We start from the raw sequence: 21,121 nt of genomic DNA, 5'->3' as shown, positions 1-21,121 counted from the left end.
TTAGACAGGAATGGAATTTCATCATAAAAAATAAGATATTTAAATCCATAAAAATATTAAACAAATTTAATTCTTGATTAATAACACCAAGGAATATAATTTTTAAATCTGAAAAATTTCTTTTAAAAACTTAATTCATTATCATACTAGAAATTTAAACAGATTATATTCATTCTGAAAGATACTTTCAAACTTGTAAATTGTATTAGTGAATGATAGATAATGCAGCTGACTAGTAAAGCATTAATTTTTTGCATTCTTTTAAGCATTCACTAAGTACTGTTCGACAGCTGATTTAAAATTTTCAGTTTTCTCTAATATTTCAAACATCTCTGCTGCAATATCCATTGTGCAATATAACATTTACAACTACAGACACGTAATGCATAAGAGTCAGGGATGAGAAACCAAGTCAAATTCAAATTTAAAAAAAATTGATATTTTCTTGGGCTTAAATTGGAAAAACAAAGTGAACTGACATTTTTAACAAAAAAAAAAAAAAAAAAATCAAAATTTGACCCAGAATTGAAGCAAAAGAAAATAAAAAACTTGAATCCAAGTTTAAATAATGAAAAAAAGATGAGTTTAAACCAAAAGAGAGAAAATACACCTATAATTACAACACAAGAAAACTATATCTGGAAATATTCTGGAGGCTATTGAAAAAGCTCAGAAATGGATGAAAGAGTGCTGTAAAACTAATTAGAGATGATAAAGGGGACATGAAAACTTGAGAAAAAGATATCCTTGATGTATGGAGCAATTACTTTGAAAATTTGCTAAATGAAACAAGCAGTGACAGCACAGTGGTAAAAAACACTTAACAGGCATGTAATCAGGAATATATGTCCATACTTGAAATAGAAAAAGCCACCAAAAGCATGAAATGTGGAAAGGCAGAGGGAGTAGATGATATTCAACCAGAAATGTTCAAGTATGGAGGTATAAAAGTCTTGCAGCTGCACCGCAAAGTTCAGAAAGCCTGGAAAGAGGGACAAATTCCAGCTGATTGGAGTAGAGTTCTAATAGTAACCATATAAAAAAAGGAAAATAAAATTAACCAAAAAATTAACAAAATTTTTTTGTTAATTTTTTTGAGTGTTTACTGAGTGTTCCTGATAAGATTTATGCAAAGATATCTGAGAAACGGTTGAGAAGGATTGTAGAAGGGAAGCTTGGTGAAGGACAAGCTGGATTCAGGCCAAATTAACAAAAATTTGATCCAGAATTGAAGAAAAAAGAAAATAAAAAACTTGAATCCAAGTTTTTATTTCTCATCTGAAATAGCATCAATAATTCCTTCACTCACTAAGCTCATTGGAACACGTGCAGCTGCTGCACAACATCCCTTCACAGTATACCTAGAAACAAACAGAACAAGTTTCTTTTCCTTTATCCCTGCAACCGCTGCACTGTGGAACAGTCTCCCACCTGCTGTGTTTCCCAAGGAATAGAATTTAAAGTCATTCAAATCAAATGTAAACAAATTCCTCCTTTCCTAACCCACTACCCATACATGGTACTAATGTACTATAAGTTGACCAACTAACCTTCTGTGTATGGGCTCAGCATAAAAAAAAAAAAAAAAAAAAAAAAAAACAGGATCAGATTTTCACTTTGCAACAAACAGTTGAGAAGTCATGGGAATATAACAAAGATCTGTATTTAAGTTTTGTAGACCTGCAAAATGAATATGACAAGGTGCCATGAGAAAAGCTATTCAAAATGCTACAGTTATATGGTGTCAATGGGGCATTATATCAAGCAATCTTTATTTGAGTTGTAAATCAGCGGTTAGAACTAAAGGAAGTACAGGAAGATGGTTTGATATTAAATCTTGTGTCAGACAAGGATGTACATTATCCCCTCTGTTATTCATTATCTATATTTATTTAAATTAAGGGGATATTAAATCCCACATTATTTCAAAGCCGAATAAGAAACTCAAAGATAGAAATCATCAAAGAGTTTCATGCCAAATATAGCAAACTATAAGAGTTTCAGTGGATTGTAGCGTAAGCTACAGCACATGGTACCATACCAGGGCAACTCATAACAAAGGTGGGTAAAGTTCAGATCACTATTCTTAGTATTTCCCATAATGTAAAACACAACTCCTTCCACCATAATGTATAACATCATACATCTCCTAGGAGTTGTGTTTTACATTATGGGAAATACTAAGAATGGTGATCTGAACTTTACCCACCTTTGCTACAAGTTGCCCTGGTATGGATTGTTTGTGATAGGCCGTATCAGACTGCATACCCAGGGTCAGTAGGATAAATTGAGTAGAGGTTAAATGGATGAGTAGCAATAAAAAGCAGGAGCTTCAAATAAAAAAATAAAAAAAAACACTGTTGAGGGAATACACACAAAAAAGGTGATTATGAGAAATACAAAGTGCAGGCATGAAAGGGTGACTAGTATGGTACAGAATACTAAATCAGATTATAAGAAAAAATTAGCTATGCAGGCCAAAGTAAATTCAAAAGAGTTTTTTGCTATCTAGCAAGTAAGACAAAGAATGATTGTGGAAGGATAACTTACTCAGAACCGATGGTAGTAAAGTGAGAGAAGTATAAGAAATAGTTGAGTTGCTAAGTGATCACTTTGCAAAGGTGTATCAGCCAAGTTGAGACTTTGCAGTTACTGATGTGGAGATTGAGGTATACGAACTGAAGGTGTTCAGCATTTTGAAAAATATCAATATGAATACAGCAGTGAGACTGGATGGCATGTTGGCTTGTGTGCCACGAGAATGTGCAAGAGAACTGTCAGCACCTCTGACGATGTTGTTTAATCCAAGTCTAAGCTCTAGCAAGATTCTAAGGGATAACTTACTCAGTGGCTGATGATAGAAGTGTGAAAGAAGCAGAAGAAATAGTTGAGCTATGAAGTGATCACTCTGCATGAGTGTCAAGACTTTGCAGTTCCTGATGTGAGAATTGAGGTAAACGAATTGTACATGCTCAACATTTTGAAAAATATCAATGTGAATACACAGTGGGGTCTGGATGGCATTTTGGGCAGTGTGCTACAAGAACGTGCAACAAAAATGGTAGCAGCTCTGGAGGCTCCAAGGGAGTGGAAAGAGGGTAAGATTGTTCCATTATATAAAGAGTGGCTCCTAGACAGAAGTAGCAATTACAAGCCAATCAATATCTCAAAAGTGGTGGTTAAAGTATTGAAAAAGTTGGTCAAAGGTAAAATTCACAATTGGATGCAGAGGAATATGATACTCTATGATGGACAGCATAGCTTTGTAAACGACAGGTTCTGCCTTAGTAATAAAGTGACAGTGGAATTGGATAAAGAAAATGGTTACACTACAATAGCTGGACTTTGCAAAGCCATTTGCAAAGTCCAGCTGATAATGCTGGGTATAGAAACAATGGCATTTATATATTTTTAATACTAATGCCAGGAGTATTCGGAATAAGGTAGAGGAATTGGTGGCACTGATAGCATCAGCCTGGCCAAAGATTATTGGGATCACTGAGACGTGGTTGACAGAAGAGGATATAATAACAGGAATAGAAGTAGCTGGGTACAGCATTTTTCTGCAGTATAGGAAGGGAAAGCGTGGTGGTGGAGTACTGCTTATGATAAGTGACAACCTATGCCCTCCAGGAGTGGAGGCTTTGGAAAGCTGTAACACTAATGATTTTGAAAGCATATGGTGTGAGGTGGAGGTGGGCAAGACAGGATATTTAGTGGGATGTTGCTACAGACCAAGGAGCACAGAGGGGTGGGGACCATAAGATGTTGAGACAGTTGAGCATGGTAAGTGCAAGAAGAATGATTGTTATGAGAGATTTTAACTACAGCAGTATAAATTGGGGAGAGGAAGATGCATGTAGCAATAAGGGAATGGAATTTCCAGGCAACATGTAACAGAGGGAACAAGAGATTCAAGAGTTTTGGATTTGGTTATAGCATCAGAAGAGTTGATAATAACTGAGATGACATCTCTCCCACCAGTTGGAAAGAGTGACCATATGATTTTGACTTGGAAAATGAATAGACATGCAGGAGTATCAAAGAGACGGGAACGTACGTGGAATTATAAAGCAGGTGGTTATAATAGTCTTAGACATCAACTTCGTGAAGTTTCGTGGAGGGAAGAATTGGAAGGCCGGGATATCATTAGTGCATGGGAAATTGTGAAGAAATATTTGTTAGCAGCAAGGTAAGCTGTATTCCACGAGTGAAGAAGAGGACACAATTTGGAGTAAAGTGGATGACAAACAATATTAAACAGGAACTGCGCGCGAAAAAGAGACTATGGAAGAGATATAAGCAGACAGGTGAAGAGAAGATGCATGAAGAATATAAGAGACAAGCCAGGAGAGTGACTAGTATGGTAAGGAAGGCAAAACTGGAATATGAGAAAAGATTGGTGCTTAGATACATGGAAAAGCCTACGGAATTTTTTTTTTAGCTATGTGGCCAGTAGGAGGAGAAATGATTGTGGAAGAATGACATTGTGGGATAAAAATGGGAATAGAGTGACTGATGCAGAGGACATAGTGGAATTGTTCAATGAACACTTTATTGGAGTATTTCATCCTGGTGGAGTCAGTTTTAATACTAGAGGGATAGGGCAGGTTCGTGGTTTAGAGGTACAGGAGGAGAGTGTGTTTCAAACATTGAGTACACTGGATGTCAGTAATGTTATGGGACTGGGTGGTTTTTCACCATAAGTTTTGAGAGAATGTGCTAGGGAACTGAGAGTGCCTTTGACCTTCTTTTCAATGAAAGTCTGGCTGCGGGAAAGGTGCCCATTTGACTAGAAGTGTCAAATTATAGGCCACTTTGTGTGTCATCAGTAGTTAGTAAGATCTTGAAGAAAGTAGTGAGGGACTGTATACAGCATTGGGAAGATGAGGGTAATGTTATCTGTGAGAGTCAACATGGATTTATGAAGGGGCGTTCTTGTTTTAGCAATATGCTAGCCTCTTATGATAAAGTTACAAGAGCGTTAGATGAGGGAAGAGCATATGCTACCATTTTCCTAGACTTAGCAAAGGCATTTGACAGGGTGACACATGATAAGTTGATATTCAAGTTGCAGCACATGGGTCTGGATGTCAGATTGGTCAACTGGATAGGTATCAGTGAGTTGTGTATGATGGAGCAGTATCAAAGAGGCAGAAGGTTACAAGTGGTGTTCCACAAGGCTCAGTGCTGGGACATATATTGTTTAACCTTTATATCAAATGACATTGTCCATGGATTGTAAGGGGATATTCAGTTGTTTGCAGATGATGCGAAGCTGGGAAGGGTTATTAGTAATAGTGCAGATGTGGTAGCCCTGCAAGAGGATTTGAATAAGCTAGACAGATGGGCAAATGAATGGGGGATTTCGGTTTAATGCAGCAAAATGTAAGGTCTTGAGGTTTGGGACACATAAATGGGACGCTGCATACTCTATGGAAGGAGTTAAACTGGAGGAAGTAGGGGAGACAAGAGATCTCGGGTTGATGATTGATAGAGAACTGAAATTTAGGGAGACATATTGCAAAGGTAGTGAAGGTAACACAGAGGATTGCTGCAATAATGAGAAGGACACTTAACTGCAGAGATAAAATGGTTATCATTCCATTGTATAAGACTCTGATCAGACCACACTTAGACTATTGATCTCAGATCTGGTCCCCAGGATTTGAAGGGGATAAATTAACTGTCGAAAGGGTACAAAAACGGATAACAAAGATGGTGTCAAGACTGTACAATGTTAGTTATGAGGATCGGCTGAGAGAGCGTGGACTGCAGAGTTTGGTGGATAGAAGAAGGAGAGGTGATATGATAAACTTTTAAACTGTTGAGAGGTGGTTACAGGATTGACACTGGGGAGTTCCTTCGCTTGTTTCAACAGTGGGAAGGAGTCATGACAAGGGGCCATTCCTGGAAGTTATGAAAGGAAACTGTGAGAAAGAGGGTGAGGAGTGGTTTCTTTGCATGGAGGGTGGTTGATTCATGGAATGCATTGCCTGATGGAGTGGTGAGATCGGGAACGGTCAATGCATTTAAAGAGTGGTATGATAGACTTTGTGTTTCCTAGGAGGGCCTCCCTCGATGAGTCTTGATAGACTTGTGTTTCTTAGAAAGGATCTCCCATGATGAGTCTTTTGACTCCATGGAGGCCTGAATAATAATAATAATAATAATTTGAAAGAATACTACATGGAAAACTATTACATAAGTTGGAGCAAATGGGAATGGATATGAAGCTGGAGGCATGGCCAGATGTGTAAGTAACAGGCAGACAAACATTACAGAGCAGTATATAGAGTGTAATCAATGTGAATAAGGTAACTAGTGAAGTACCTCAGGGCTCTGTACTATGGCCACTACTCTTTAATCTGTATTAAGGATATAAGGAATGATTTAAGGTAGGATATTCAGTTATTTGCTGATGATGTAAAACTGGATAGGACAACAGTTCATAAAGGTAAAGTAGATATCCATAAGGATGATTTAAATAAACTAGAATTGTGGGTAAAGGATAATGGTTATCAATTTAATGTTACAAAATGTAAGTTAATAATGCTCTCCAGGATGACATATTGATGTAATGAATTGCAGGAAAATGACAAGGCTAAAGATTTGGGGATGATGGCAGATAAAGATTTGAAGATCAGTGGACATATTGCAAAAGTTTGCAGAATAACTCAAAGGATTACTTGGATGTCGAAAAGTACAAGTAAAGATAGTTGGATAGTAGGAGGTGATAGAGAAAATTCAGACAATCGATCAAGCTGGTGACAGGTCTGTGGAGTACTCACTGTGAGGACAGATTGAAGGTATGTGAGTTGCCGAGTTTAGTTAATAGAAGGGAGGGGACATGATAGGAACTTAAAAGTTATTAAAGGAGTTCTATAAGATTGACACAAAAATTTTTTTCAATATATGATGGACAGAGAAAGAGAACTAGGGGTTGTCCTTTGAAGTTGTGTAAGAGTGTGGTTATTAATGATGTGAGGACTAAATTTTTTACTTGGAGAGTAGTGAATGCATGGAATAGACTGTGGTAGTTGTGAAACCCCGACAATGAATGAGTTTAAGGAGAGGTATGAAAAAGTATTGTGTAAGTAATAGTTAGCATGGGTCTCCAGCAATAAGTCTTTTGACTCAATGGAGATAACTATATAATAATAATATGTCATATAAAAGAGTCGCATCTGGTTGGATTTTAATGAACATATTTAGTAACATAGCTATTTTATTTAAAATAGGAATGATCAATTCATAACAAATATCAAATAATATATTAGAAAATTTTCAGAAATCTAAAAAATGGAATTGAAACCGATGTGTATAAACCGAATTGATAAAAAAATAAATAAAATAAATAATAACTTGAATTGGAAAACATGATAAAAGTGAAATTGAAACAAAAATCAATATTTCTAAAAGGTTTGAACTTCAACTGAAACTTAAGTTGTTATTTTTTCACTTTCCCATCCTTGATAAGAGTTCAATTACATCTGTTAGTTAAATAACATGGATGCCATTTTTATTTTATTATTATTTTTTTAAATTCAAAATTTGAAAAAGTTCTTTCTTGACAATTATTTTACCTCAACTGATTCACAAGTTCTTGCAGTTCTTCAATGTCTGCACCTGTTATATTTGCACTAGCCAATATTTCTCTTACTTCCTCCAGCTTGCCTTCCATTTCAGCAAATTCTTCAGTATAAGCTCCAGTCGTGCCTATCTGTTTAATATGACTTGCAGCATCAAGAAGCTGTTGAGTATGTTCTGTTACAAAAACCGAAAAAAATAAAAAATAAAAAATTTAGAACAGATTTCACAACTTTCCAGAGACTGATTTTCATAATGGCTCATACAAAAACAAGTTTTTTAAAAGAAAATTCATTGACTTCAAGGAATAAACAACTTGTACAAAAACATGCAATCTTGACAATGCAACTAATATGATGAGAACAAAAAACTGAAAATTAAATGTGAGGATGGATTATTTGAAAGTTGTGAAATTATAAGCTCACTCTTTGAATTAGAAAGCATTAAAATGATGAAAGTGATCTTGTGAATTTCCTTCTCCTATTAGCAAAAGCAGTGCATCCACATATCTAATAAGTTACATCTCATAAACAAAATAGTAAATATTAGTCATATGTGATTCATATTTATAAAAAAAATATGCAGTGCAAATGAATCAAAGTATGGCAGCCTTCAAGTCTTGAATGACTAAATAAATTATTTCCACTTTGAGGACATCAAATTAAAATAAACCTAACCTAAGCTATCATCCAGGTATAGAAATCTTAATTTGTATGGAATTAGCAATTTTAAATTAAACCAGATCACTGAAATATTTAATATATGCAATTAGAGCAAGCAGCATCATTATGAGTGAGGGAGTAAAAATCTGCACTCAGGCAATTACTTACCATAATGTGTAGTATAAGGTCCTGAAGGAAGCAATTTAAACAGAAAAAAAAAATCAATTAGGTAGGATTCCAAAGTTTTTAGAATGTGAAAAAGTTTTTCAGATGAAAGCTGATTATTCATGAAAAAAAAATAGGACATAATAGAATTAAATGAGAGAAAGCATTTTAACTATATATATTATCAATATAATAAATTATAAATAAAATTATCAGCAAATGTAAACTTTTTTTTAATAATTTATTTCTGCAGTTTTGCTATGAGAAGAAGCTTTTGTTATATATAAGTATTATTTCTGGGAAAATTCCCATGTTACTCCTCTAAAAAGAAACTATTATATTAATGGCTAATATAGTCTACTTTCGTTTAGGAGTGCCCCCCCTTTTTTTTGCAATGTCATTAGCTCTTGACCTAAAATTCTAAGGCATTACTGAAGTTATAAAACTAATACATGAAGAATAAAAATTGCAGAAATTTTGGACATACCTTTTTGGATGTTGTTTTCTGTCTCCTTATTTCAGCAATGTGCCTTCATATGCTGTTAAAGGAAGGAGGGTTTTTTTGGGGGGAAGTTGGGGTAAAGTAATGTGGGATGTGGGGGAATTATTTGAAAAAAAAACAAGGTTTTTTAATATATGTATAATATTATTATTATTAAGGATGGGTAGAGAGCATTTTGGGAGGGGAGGGGGGAGAGAAGGATCTGACGATACATTTTTTTTGGGGGGGGGGAAGAGAAGCTATTTAATGGGAAAAGTCAGGGGTGGGAGTGATGGTGTGTGAGCTGTTTTGACAACTGTCATCTTCGGAACTCATGGGGGAAGTGGATACTATGTCATGTCAGTTAGGTGTTTCTGTCTATGGTGTACTTGAGTTGTTGTCTCCTATTGGTCAGAGTCGTGACCTAATTTTTATGTTATGGAGCTTCCAATTCTCAGACAATGGGAGAAGTTTGTTTTGATTGTCAGGTTGTTTTACCTGGTTTTGGCTGTTTTATTGGTGTAATTTATAAGGTGTGTTAGGTAATTACGATTTTGAAAAATTTGTTAACTTCTTTATTTCTGTGTTGAGATAATTAAGGTTTGTTGAAAACTTATAAGCATTTATGAATTGTGTTAAGATGACTGATTTTTTTAATCAAATAAGGATGGTATGAGTTAAAATGGAGTTAGTTTTCAATATGTGTGGATTTGTGGTATATTTTCGTGGCTATTTTGTTGTTTGTTCTGACTAATGTCAAGTTTAGGAAATTGATGGATTAGTTTTCATGTTCGGTTTCCTATGGTGAATTTTAGTCTGTTGTTTAATCATTAAGGGATGCCTGTAAGGTGGTGATGCATGTTGGTTCTCCAATGCATAGAATATCATCCACATATCAGCCATAAAAGGTGATGCCAGGAGGGGGGGGGGAGAGAAGGGTTGAGTAAGAATGATTCTATGTGTGCTAGGAACAATTCAGCTAAATGTCTGCTGATGTTTTGTCCCATAGAGTCTGAAAATTTGGATGTACATGTTGTTGTTAAAGCTGAAGTAATCTCAGCAAACTTTTTCAGCTTAACAACAACTCACTTTTGACATGCTCCACTTCTGATACTCTCTTTTGGAATAATCTTTGATGAAGGATTACTTCCCATAATCCTTCATCATTTATGCTTTTCACACACAGAACATTTATCCTCACTAATGAAAATATCACACTGTACAAAATGTTACATCGTATAAAATCTCCCATGTTAAATTCGCTAAATGATAATATATTGGCTGCTATTGCACTGTTAAATTGCTAGACCAGGTGGTTGAGTGGAGTATATCCAATGAATGGTGAAAGATCACTGCCCTACTTATTGGAGGTCTGTAGTGGCTTGAAAAAGTTTACTCATTCTCCAATCAACAGGCTGTGAATTTGAATCCTGCTATAGTCATGAATCATGGATGTTTGTGAATGTCTTCGGGTAGGAGATAAATTTCATCACTTGGCGAGAGATCACTGCCCACTTATTGGAAGTCTGTAGTGGCTTGAAAAAGTTTCATTTTGGTTTCTAGAGCAGAGTTTCCTGATAATATAATATATATTACTTTACATTTTACCTTATACTTTAGATAACTCATTTAAAATATCACATGTATCTAATAGGTAGTGATATATAAATAGATATAGTATTTATTTCAACTACAAAGAGTTTTACAGCCACTGACATTTTTTGCCTCCATCCTGAGTAAGCATGATTCCTTTGCTATTAGAATAATCACTGGAATAAGTGAAACGTGGTTGAATGAAGATGATATCATAATGGGAATAGAAATGGAAGGATACAGTATTTTTTGCGAGGATAGAAAGGACAAGAAGGGAGGGGGAGTGCTGCTGATGATAGCAGGGGAATGAAGTCCACATAAGGTACACATGAAAGGAGAAAATAGTGGCAATGGTTATGAGGCAGTAATGTGGTGTAATGTGGAGGGTGAGAGGAAGACATATTTAGCTGGATGTTGCTATAGGCCTGGGAATGTGGAGGGTGGTGATGAAGAAATGTATAAACAACTTGGTTTAATGAACAAATATGGCAGTATAGATTGGAATGAAGAGATAGCATTTGGGAATAAGGAAATGAATTTCTCAAGTTCTTGAGGGTAACTATCTCAAGCAGAGCATAAAGGAGGGCACGAGATGATCGAGAGTTCTAGATCTGATCATTTCATCAGAAGGGTTTCACACTTTCCTCCAGTTGGTGAAAGTGATCATGAAGTAATCACTGTGTTGTGGCTAGTCATATGCAGACTTTTGTGAGGAAAGGATACATGTGGAATTATAAGACTGGTGATTATGACAAGCCAAGGAGACAGCTTCAAGCTATAACATGAAACGAGGAATAAGGAAATAAATGCTGCATGGGAACTTACAAAGGAAATACATAACAGCATCAAAGTGTGAATGTATTCCGAAAGCTAAAAGGCTGAATAAGGTAGGTGTAAAATGGATGAATGTGGAGCTTAAGCATGAAATCTGGAAAAAGAAAGTGCTTTGAAGGAAGTACAAGATAAATAATGGTAATAATCAATCGCATGAAGAGTATAAAGAATGAGCAAGGAGAGTGACTCAGTTAGTAAGGAAAGCAGAAGTACAGTATAAGCAGAAATTGGCAAATCACGCAAAGAAAAACCCTAGAGAGTTTTCTAGATATGTGGCAAGTAGAAGGAACAGATTGAGAGATGTAAATTGTAGAGCCTCGTGAATAGAAGAAAGAGTGGGAATATGATAGAGACATATAAGCTAGTCAGGGGTTGTTATCGGGTCGACATGGAGGAGATTTTTCATAGAATGGGAGAGGGGAGTAGGATAAGAGGCTATTGCTGGAAACTGTATAAGGAGGATGTGAGAAGAGGAGTGAGGAGTAGGTTCTTTAGATGGAGAGTGGTTGGTGAGTGAAATACATTGCCTAAGTGTAAATATAGACACATTGAATCAGTTTAAAGCATGGCTGGATGACATTGTGAGCAATAGCGACTCCATGGAGGTCAGATGTTAATAATAATTATTATTATTATTAACAGTACTCCTCTTGCTTTTCATCTTTTCTCCTTATCTCCATTTCTATTCCTGCCTATATATGGCATAACCAGGTTTTGGCTATGCCGATTATCCAGAGTCTCTGTAGCTCAGTCGGTATAGACGAAGCCCTTTGGATGGAAAGAGCTGGGTTCGATTTTCATCAGTGATGTGAGGGACCTTTATCTGGTTTCATACGGAAGTAGGTTTTTTTTACCCAGAAACTCGGGTTATTTGTCCCCAAGAACAGGCAAACCGGCTCCATGGACACACGCAGATTACAGTAATGAATATTGCCCTTAGGGGATGCAGCAAGGAGTGACGAACCAGCTGCATTAAAAATTCATTGTGGAAACCCTTCATTTGGGGGGAGGGGAGCTCTAGCAATCTTATGGATGATATCAATCAATCAATTATCCTCAGGTACACTGATTCAATTAATGCCATAAAACTCAACACCCTTATTTCTGATATATGTACTTTTTTTTTTGCATTAGAATAAAAATATAATAGCTCACATAAAGTCCTGTGAGCCCTGCATATTTGATTACTACTCACTTGCGCTGCCTCACTTGTCCACGAATGGTTGGATTGGATTTTAGTGGTACAAGCTGGATTGGATGAGCTGGATGTTTTCTCTTGCAGATTTACCCCCCCCCCACACACTGCTCCAAGAAAAGGCCTAATTTTTGTGCCTTTTACTCTTATTGGGCACAAATAGTAAGACCATTATAAGCACATTGACAATGTTCATATTTCTGACATTAAAAGAGGTCATACAGAGTAAATCGGATGTCCTACTTTTACAGATAACGTTTAAGAAAAGTACCCTATTTTAATAACAGTTTACCACTGCTGATTTGAAAGTTATATTTTTCACTTGGTTAGACTATAATAAATTTAGTTTAATCCTCTATCCAAGTGTGAGCAAACAAAGTTTGTGCCTGAAAATATCTTCAGAACTGACTATGGTGTTGTATTACCTTACTGGGGTAAGGTAGTACAACTCCGGGCAACTCGTAGCAAAGGTGGAGCAAGCTACCAACACTCCTATCCCAGTATCTCCATTAATGCAAAACACATCTCCTTGCAGATTTTACAGATAATGTTTAAGAAAAGTACCCTATTTTAATAACAGTTTACCACTCTGATTTGAAAGTTCATTTTTCACTTGGTTAGACTATAATAAATTTAGTTTAATCCTCTATCCAAGTGTGAGCAAACAAAGTTTGTGCCTGAAAATATCTTCAGGACTGACTATGGTGTTGTATTACCTTACTGGAGTAAGGTAGTACAACTCCGGGCAACTCGTAGCAAAGGTAGAGCAAGCTACCAACACTCCTTTCCCAGTATCTCCCATAATGTAAACCGCATCTCCTTGCAGATATGTATAATGTTATGCATTAAGGGATTGGCCACTACCCAGACTAGTGTCGACCTTTATTGAGGTCTCTTCAGTGGGAGCCAGACCCTACCCCAGTAAGGTAATACAACATACAACACCATTATCTTTCCCAGTATCTCCTATAATGTAAACCGCATCTCCTTGCAGATATGTATAATGTTATGCATTAAGGGATTGGCCACTACCCAGACTAGTGTCGACCTTTATTGAGGTCTCTTCAGTGAGCCAGACCCTACCCCAGTAAGGTAATACAACATACAACACCATTGTGAGTCCTGAAGATATTTTCAGGCGCAAACTTTGTTTGCTCACACTTGGATAAACGATTAAACTAAATTTATTATAATCTAACCAAGTGAAAAATAGACTTTCAACATCTTTCTCTAAATCCAGAGTAATTTAATAAAAAAGGTAGCACACCTTTCGGCAACTCCTATAGGTAAAGATGACCTCACTATTGCTTCTGCCTGGTATCTCCACCAGTGGGCCTGGCTCCCACTGAAGAGACCTCAATCAAGGTCAAAACTAGTCTGGGTAGTGGCCAATCCCTTAATGCATAACATTATACATATCTGCAAGGAGATGTGTTTTGCATTATGGTAGATACTGGGATAGGAGTGTTGGTAGCTTGCTCCACCTTTGCTACGAGTTGCACTACCTTACCCCAGTAAGGTAATACAACACCATAGTCAGTCCTGAAGATATTTTCAAGCACAAACTTCATTTGCTCACATTTGGATAAAGGATTAAACTAAATTTATTATAAACACTGCTGATTTGTTCTTGTATGCACTCTCAAGGGATATAGAGGATACTATGATAGAGTAGTAGTAGTACATAATGAAGTTTGTGTTATTACAAAAGTGCCTGCATAGAGCAATTAGAAGAACAACAGTACATTGGCCTCGACTGGAAAAAGCCTGAGTTTGATTCTCATCATGATGAGAGAAATCTTTATACGGACTTTTTTCAATTGAAAGTGAGTTAGCTGATGTCATACAGAGGTAGAAGGGTTTTCCCCCCTCCCGGAAACTCGAGTCTTTCACAGACAAACTGGCCATCAGAACACACAATTTATATACAAAAAATACTGTTAAAGGCAGTGGTGATAGGAGGTATATGGCATTGATATAGTTATGTGTAGTAGGTGAATTAAGTAGTAGTGGGGAGATGGTGAGATGTGTGTAGTGGATTGGAGTGAAGTTCCCTCCCGGGATGAGTCTTTGGACTCCTTGGAAATGTCATATAATAATAATAATAATAATAATTACTAATGTCCTATCAACAATTTTCCTGAAAATGATTCTTTTATTTGTCAGTACTCCAATAATGATAGAGCTTGCATTTTGGTCTTCTAAGGTACTTCATACTATCAATTCATCTAGGGTCTTTTCCTGCTATTCATGCACAAAACATCTGTTTGGCTAACTTTTCCACTCCTTTTTTTTTAAATGACCACACTACTTAAATGGCCATAAGCTCTGTTCATACATTCTTGAACTAAATCTTTATTTTTCATATGATCTTAGCATTGATGCTGTGGGTTTACTCTTCTAATTTTTCTCAAAACTTGCATATCCTGGTCAGCTGTTTTTTTTCTAACATCTCAGATCCATAAGTGAACACTGGTTTGAATACTGTCAGGTATACTGCTAGTTTAGTGTTTTGGATAATTATCCCATACAAATTTATTCAGCTGACTCTCCATCATTCCAGCTTTGCTAATTCTGATGTCTATTTTCTTATTTAATTCGCCATCTTCACTAAAAATTGTGCTACATAGCAAAAATGTTTAATTTGTTATATAGGTTCTCCACTGGTTCCTGTCCATTTTCATATTTTTATCTCATTATTCAATTTGAAACAAGTGTCTTGAAGATTGTAATGAATTTAGTTAGGAGTATTAACTAAAGAACTGAGTGTGATACTCCTGATTTGTAGTTTAATGCTGATGTACTTCATAATGTAATCCACATAGATGATGCGTGTAGAGAAAGCATACATTCTTGTCTTACATCTGATTTTACATCAAACCATCTTCTAATATATCTTTCATTTCTGACTTGAAACACTACTACTTAAATATAAACTACATATTGCTTTCTATACTGTCATGTTTAACCCATATCTGCAAAACTTAAATACAGATCCTTGCTATATTCTCAGGATTTTTTTAACTACTTTTCTTAAATGGAACATCTGATAATGACAACCTCTATTTGGCCTGAACTCTGCTTATTTATTCTCCAAGTTTCTCTTACACAATATTTCTTAACCTCTTTTCAAGAAGTCTTACATCAATCTTACCTGTACACTCAGCAGGGAAATTCTTCTGTAATTCTCACATTCAGTTTTATTTCTCTTTTCACAGATGGTACTATGAGAGCTTTACTTCAATCATCCAGAATTCTGGATGATAATTCAGAATTCAGAAGGCCTGATCTTATGATCAGGCCTTCTGAATTATGCATTACAACCACCACAAAACATTTATGCTTTCATAAGCTAGAAAAGTTTTGAGTATTGTACGGAAAATTAAGTTGGAGTATAAAAAGAAAATGCCTGCACAGGCTAAAGACAACCCAAAAGAGTTTTATCATTATGTTGCAAGTAAAAGAAAGAATGACTGCGGAAGAATAACTTTACTGAATTTGGATGATAATAAGCTCTATCAACCTGGTGTATGTAATATAGTGCACAGTGCTATCACATTAAATGAAGAGATAGATGTGCACGAGAAGGAGATTCTAGAGTTGTTGCATAACCTTGATAACAATTTGCAATTTGGACAGATAAGATATCAGCATATGTGCAAAAGGAATGTTCAGCTGAACTGGCTAGGCCAGTTACATGTTTGTATAATTTTGGTCTTATTTCAGGAAAGATCCTACAGGAATGGAAGGAATGTATGATAACCTCATTGAATTAGGGAAGTGCAAGCCAGATGTACCTAACTATCAACTTCTCAGTATCTCTGGAGTGACTGTGAAGATTTTAGAGAAATTAGTAAGAAATTGCATACAGCAGTGCGTCCCAAACTTCTGGATGTCAGGGCCCCCTTTGCAAAAATTAAAATATTTCACGCCCCCCCCCCTCGAAAAAAAATCTTAATAGAGAGATACGTTATTATAATATTTATTGTATTTATATTCAATACAAAACATACACAGCGAATATTGCAACATATATTACATTTTTTGCCTCTTACCATTTGGTTCTGAAGACGATGCGGGCTGTTCTGGTAAAATATGAAATACTGTTTTTTTTTTTTTTTTTTTTTTTTTTTTGAGTCTGTTTCTGCTTCTTCTGATTGTTCGCAGGAATTTTTTATATTTTTTATCAGCCACTTATCCATCTCAGGGTTAAATTTTTTTAACATAGAATAGATCAAATAATATCACCACTTACCGATACTGGCACACCACAGACTGATAACATGAAATTAGTGAATATTATCTGAATAAGGGAATCCCTGGACCAGGAACATTTTTCTCTTTTGTGACTTTTCTCCCTTTACGGTAATTAAGCCTAACGCAAAACAGACAGCAAAGGCAGGTTATTAAAACGTGCATATGATTGGTGCAGTATTAACAAACGATCGCACAAACGAAAGATAAAAGCATAGCTGACAATTGAGTTGAAATGCTAACTCTCTTAAACCGAATTCCATATGTGAAGCATTCATTCATTATATATATATATATATATATTACTTAGTTTTAACACTTTTACGAATTTTAACACGTTCGGTTGAATTTTATTGTTGCCTTGGGAAATCGAACTTGCAAACATCTAATTAATAACAATAGTTTTAAGTTAGATACTGTGTTTGCCCATGCCACATATGGTTTTGTTTCAGTCTATACAGCATAGTTTCTGTATGAGGGGATATGCGATTCATTAATTAGTGTGTTTTTATCCCAGTTGTCTTTAATTGCACTATTTGTTGAGAAATATATTACACAGATTCCTCATACCTTATTCACTGGCATAATAAAAGTACTTGTTTTTATTGCCTCTGCAGTATAGTGGCTGTTAGGGAGGGTGTTGTTTACCACTGCAAGGGAGTTACTATCTCCCCACATGAACTTGTTTAAGCTTTTTTTCATGTGTGAAGTATATGCGAAACTTTTATTGGTAACAGAAAACTAGCTCGGATGATAGTGATAATATAAAATGAGTTTTGATATGTATATAAAGTCAACATCAACAGTCCCTGATTACGAGCGCGTAATGAAAGGGACAGGAAGATTTGGAGCTTCCCTGGAGAGCATTCGAAGTAAATACAATTAACCACTGCTTTGAAATGAAACATATGAATAAGCAATATTTACTAATATTCATTAAGCGCCGAAGAAATATGCAGGAAGCAAAGTTTGTGAACCAACACCAATGTGTGAATTTTTCCATTAAAATATAAAAAATAACAAAAAAGAAATAATAAATAATAAAAGTTAAATACATTTCTTTTAAAATAAAAAAAATCTACTTAGTCTTAAAACATTTTAAATTTGTTTTCATTATTTCACGGTCCCCCTCAACAAAACGTATGGCCCCCAAAGGGGGCCGTGGCCCACAGTTCGGGAAGCGCTGGCATACAGAAATGGGTGGACAAAGAAGATATACTTTGAGCAACGTCATGGGTTTACTAAAGGGAGGCCATATCTGAGCAATTTGCTCCTATTTTATAATAATATTATGGCTGAGTTGGATAAAGGGAATGGATACAACTATGATACTGTGTTGGACTTTGCTAAGGCATTTGATAGGATATCACATGAAAGGCTGTTGCATAAACTAGAGAATATGGGATTGGAATTTATTGGCTTGGATAAGTGGGTGGCTGACAGACAGGCATCAGAAAGTAGTATATGAAGGATGTGAAGCTACCAGATTTAAGTGACCAAATGTGTGCCCCAGGGATCAGTCCTTGGATACTGTTGTTTAATTTATACATTATTGATATTGGAAAGGGGCTGAAAGGAGATCTGCAGTTGTTTGCAGATGATGCAAAGATAGACAACAATCAAAGATGCTATTGATAGATTTCCATCCCATTCAAATCACCCTGTAATTGCTCCAGCATTTACAGGGTGATTTGAATGGGATGGAAATGTGAGCAAATGATAATGATTATCAATTCAACGTTAGTAAGTGTAAAGTTATGCACTTTAAAGTGGTGTGATATCCAACAGCATATGGGATTATGCTTGGAGTAACTGATGAGGCTAGAGATCTTGGAGTTATGATGGACAGAAAGTTGAAGTGCATAATCGCATACCAAACATTGCAAATACAGCTCAGAGGATAATTGCGATGTTGAAATAAACATTGACACGTAAGGATTATAGAATAGATTATGAAGAGAGAGAGAGTATGTGGACTGCAGACACTGGTAGACAGAAGAAAGAGGAGTGATATGACAGAGGTTTATAAATAGTGTTATGGTGTAAAATCTCGATGTAGCTTAAAAATACCAAAGCGCTATACATCGATTTTTTTACGGAGGTCAAGTCCCATGAGAATGTTGTAAAAATAACCTTGTTTGTCTCTGTATAGTTTGTACTAGATATTTTTGCAAATAGCCCTTTGGAAATTAACTGTATATACTCCTTTAATAAGAATATGTTAGAGTGTTAAAAACAAAGGCGATGTTTTTGCCGCAGGAGCTGTATGTAATAGATCTACATGGCGGCATAAGAAGGGTTGTTTATAAACTTTGTGTGTATGAGAAAGGCTTACAAGCTCTGCACATAAACACCTCCAAAATCAGTCAGAAAGGTTCAAACAACTTTCCGATGGCCGGCAACTTACATTCAAAAGTGATAAGAAGTGTCCTTAAGAGAATCAATTGGCATTGACTCTCTTAAGGAAACTGTTGGAAATTGATATCAAATTTGCAAAAATAACTCTAACCTCTTTGCAAGTAAACTAGGAGTTTAATAAGTTGAATTTGTAAGCAGAGAATTAATAGGTTTTTGAGTTACAGAGATTAATTAATGTTGAAGTAAAAAGGTTCTAATTTGTGCTAAAGAATTTTTATAGGTGGATAGAGAAAGCAATCTCCCTATTGTTTAATTCATGTATATTTCATAGTAATGTAAATAAAATGTGTTCTGAATTTTTTGTTAAAGGAGTGCTGCCTGATTGTTTATATTACAACTGCACTGTTCCTAAAAATATCGGACTTGTGAGTGGGAAACTAAGTGAGATAGCCAAAGTGTAAAGTTAAGTAAAAGAATAGGTCATGACTGTTTGTGTAAAGTTTTATTGAAGGAATTTGTGTTAGAGAGAGAGAAATCTGCTGGCCGTATTATTGAGTTTTATGCTAATTAAATGATATTAGTGGCGCAGTCTAAATTAAATAAATTTTCTAGTATCTTAGGCATAAGACTCGTAGTGTGAAGGGTGGATAAACATAGTACGTAATAATATAAGCAAGAAAGATTTAGAGAGAGAAAGCATGCACAGCAGCGAATTAGAATAAAGTATAAAGATAAATATTTTAAAAATAACGGTATATAAGGTATAGAAAAAAAATAAAGACACTTAAAATAAAGAGAAATTAACAGCATATGATTACAATGGGATATAGGTTGATAAAATTTTTCATTATATGGATGGTGAGGAGAGGACAAGGAGACATCTGTGGAAGTTGAGTGTGCAGTTAAGACGTTTATTGCATTTACTGATACCCACCACTGTCACTATCACTATGGCATGTCGGGTCTAGCAGACCACTAGCAGACCATGCTTTGGATATGCCTGCACATATACATACTTAGGTCATCTCATTGATATAAACTGTGGACCCCAAAAGGAAATAAATAGGAAAGTTCAACTTGCCTAGAGTGCATTCAGAAAATTGAAAAGCATTTTTCAAAACAACGATGTCCCACTCTGTTTAAAAAGGAAGACATTTAACAAGTGTAGACTTCCAGTCATCACATATGGTTGTGAAACTTGGTCGCTAACAAAAGAGCTGGCAAATAAACTAATAACAACACAAAGAAAAATGAAGAGGTTGATGCTAGGCATCACATTAAAAGATAAAAAGCAAAACACCTGGATAAGAAGCTGACTTACATCACTCTTCACCATAAGCGACTAAAATGGAAATGGGCCGGACATCTATCCAGAAGAGAAGATGAGCAATGGACCACCATACTAACGAACTGGATTCCAAAAGAAGGGAAACGAGGTGGAGGATGTCCTAAAAGAAGGTGGAGTGATGAATTGTCAAATTTTGTTGGGGAAAATTGGTCAGCCATTGCCAAGAATAGAGAAAGGTGGAAAGAACTGGAGGAGGTCTTCGTCGTCTAGCAGTAGACAGAAAATGGCTGAAAAGAAGATGAAGAGCCATAAAGTGAGTGGAACAGTTTGTCCATTGAAGTAGCAAGCGTAACTAGTGCGAATGAGTTTAAGCAAAGGAATGACAACTAGTGAGGATGGTGTAAGACCTCCTTCAATAAGTCCTTGACTCCCTGGGTTCCAAAAAACATATACTAATAATAATACTTTTTGAGCATTTGTGTGAGTATCTACTCCAGCTGCCTTTCCACATTCCAGATTTTTCTACTTCAAGTATTTAGATGTACTCATGATTTCATTGCTCTTGAATATTTTCTACTTCTTTTCCCTCTTCTGTTACTCTTGAACAATCTTTCAAAAAATTTAACTCCAGATGTCTCAAATATCTTTATCTTTAGTTTATGTCATCTCTGTGATTTCCAGTTCATTTTATAGTATTCTTT

At 35.7% G+C, this 21,121-nt stretch overlaps 1 protein-coding gene across 1 annotated transcript in view; it reads right to left on the bottom strand.

The window, feature by feature from the left end:
* The window catches only part of LanB1 (laminin subunit beta-1), a 754,433-nt gene that overhangs the window by 197,810 nt on the left and 535,502 nt on the right, over positions 1-21,121 (bottom strand). Inside the window, exon 24 of the mRNA XM_090400882.1 lies at positions 7,587-7,767. Within this exon, the coding sequence (XP_090257008.1) occupies positions 7,587-7,767 (181 nt within the window). The remainder of the gene's footprint in view (positions 1-7,586; positions 7,768-21,121) is intronic.

This window comes from Typopeltis vanoorti, chromosome 11 (genome assembly GCF_054136105.1).
Source record: "Typopeltis vanoorti isolate ZY-2024b chromosome 11, IOZ_Tvanoo_1.0, whole genome shotgun sequence".
Taxonomy (NCBI): Eukaryota; Metazoa; Arthropoda; class Arachnida; order Uropygi; family Thelyphonidae; genus Typopeltis; species Typopeltis vanoorti.
Note: the sequence above shows the minus strand (reverse complement) of the source record. Positions and strands in the feature narration are given on the sequence as shown.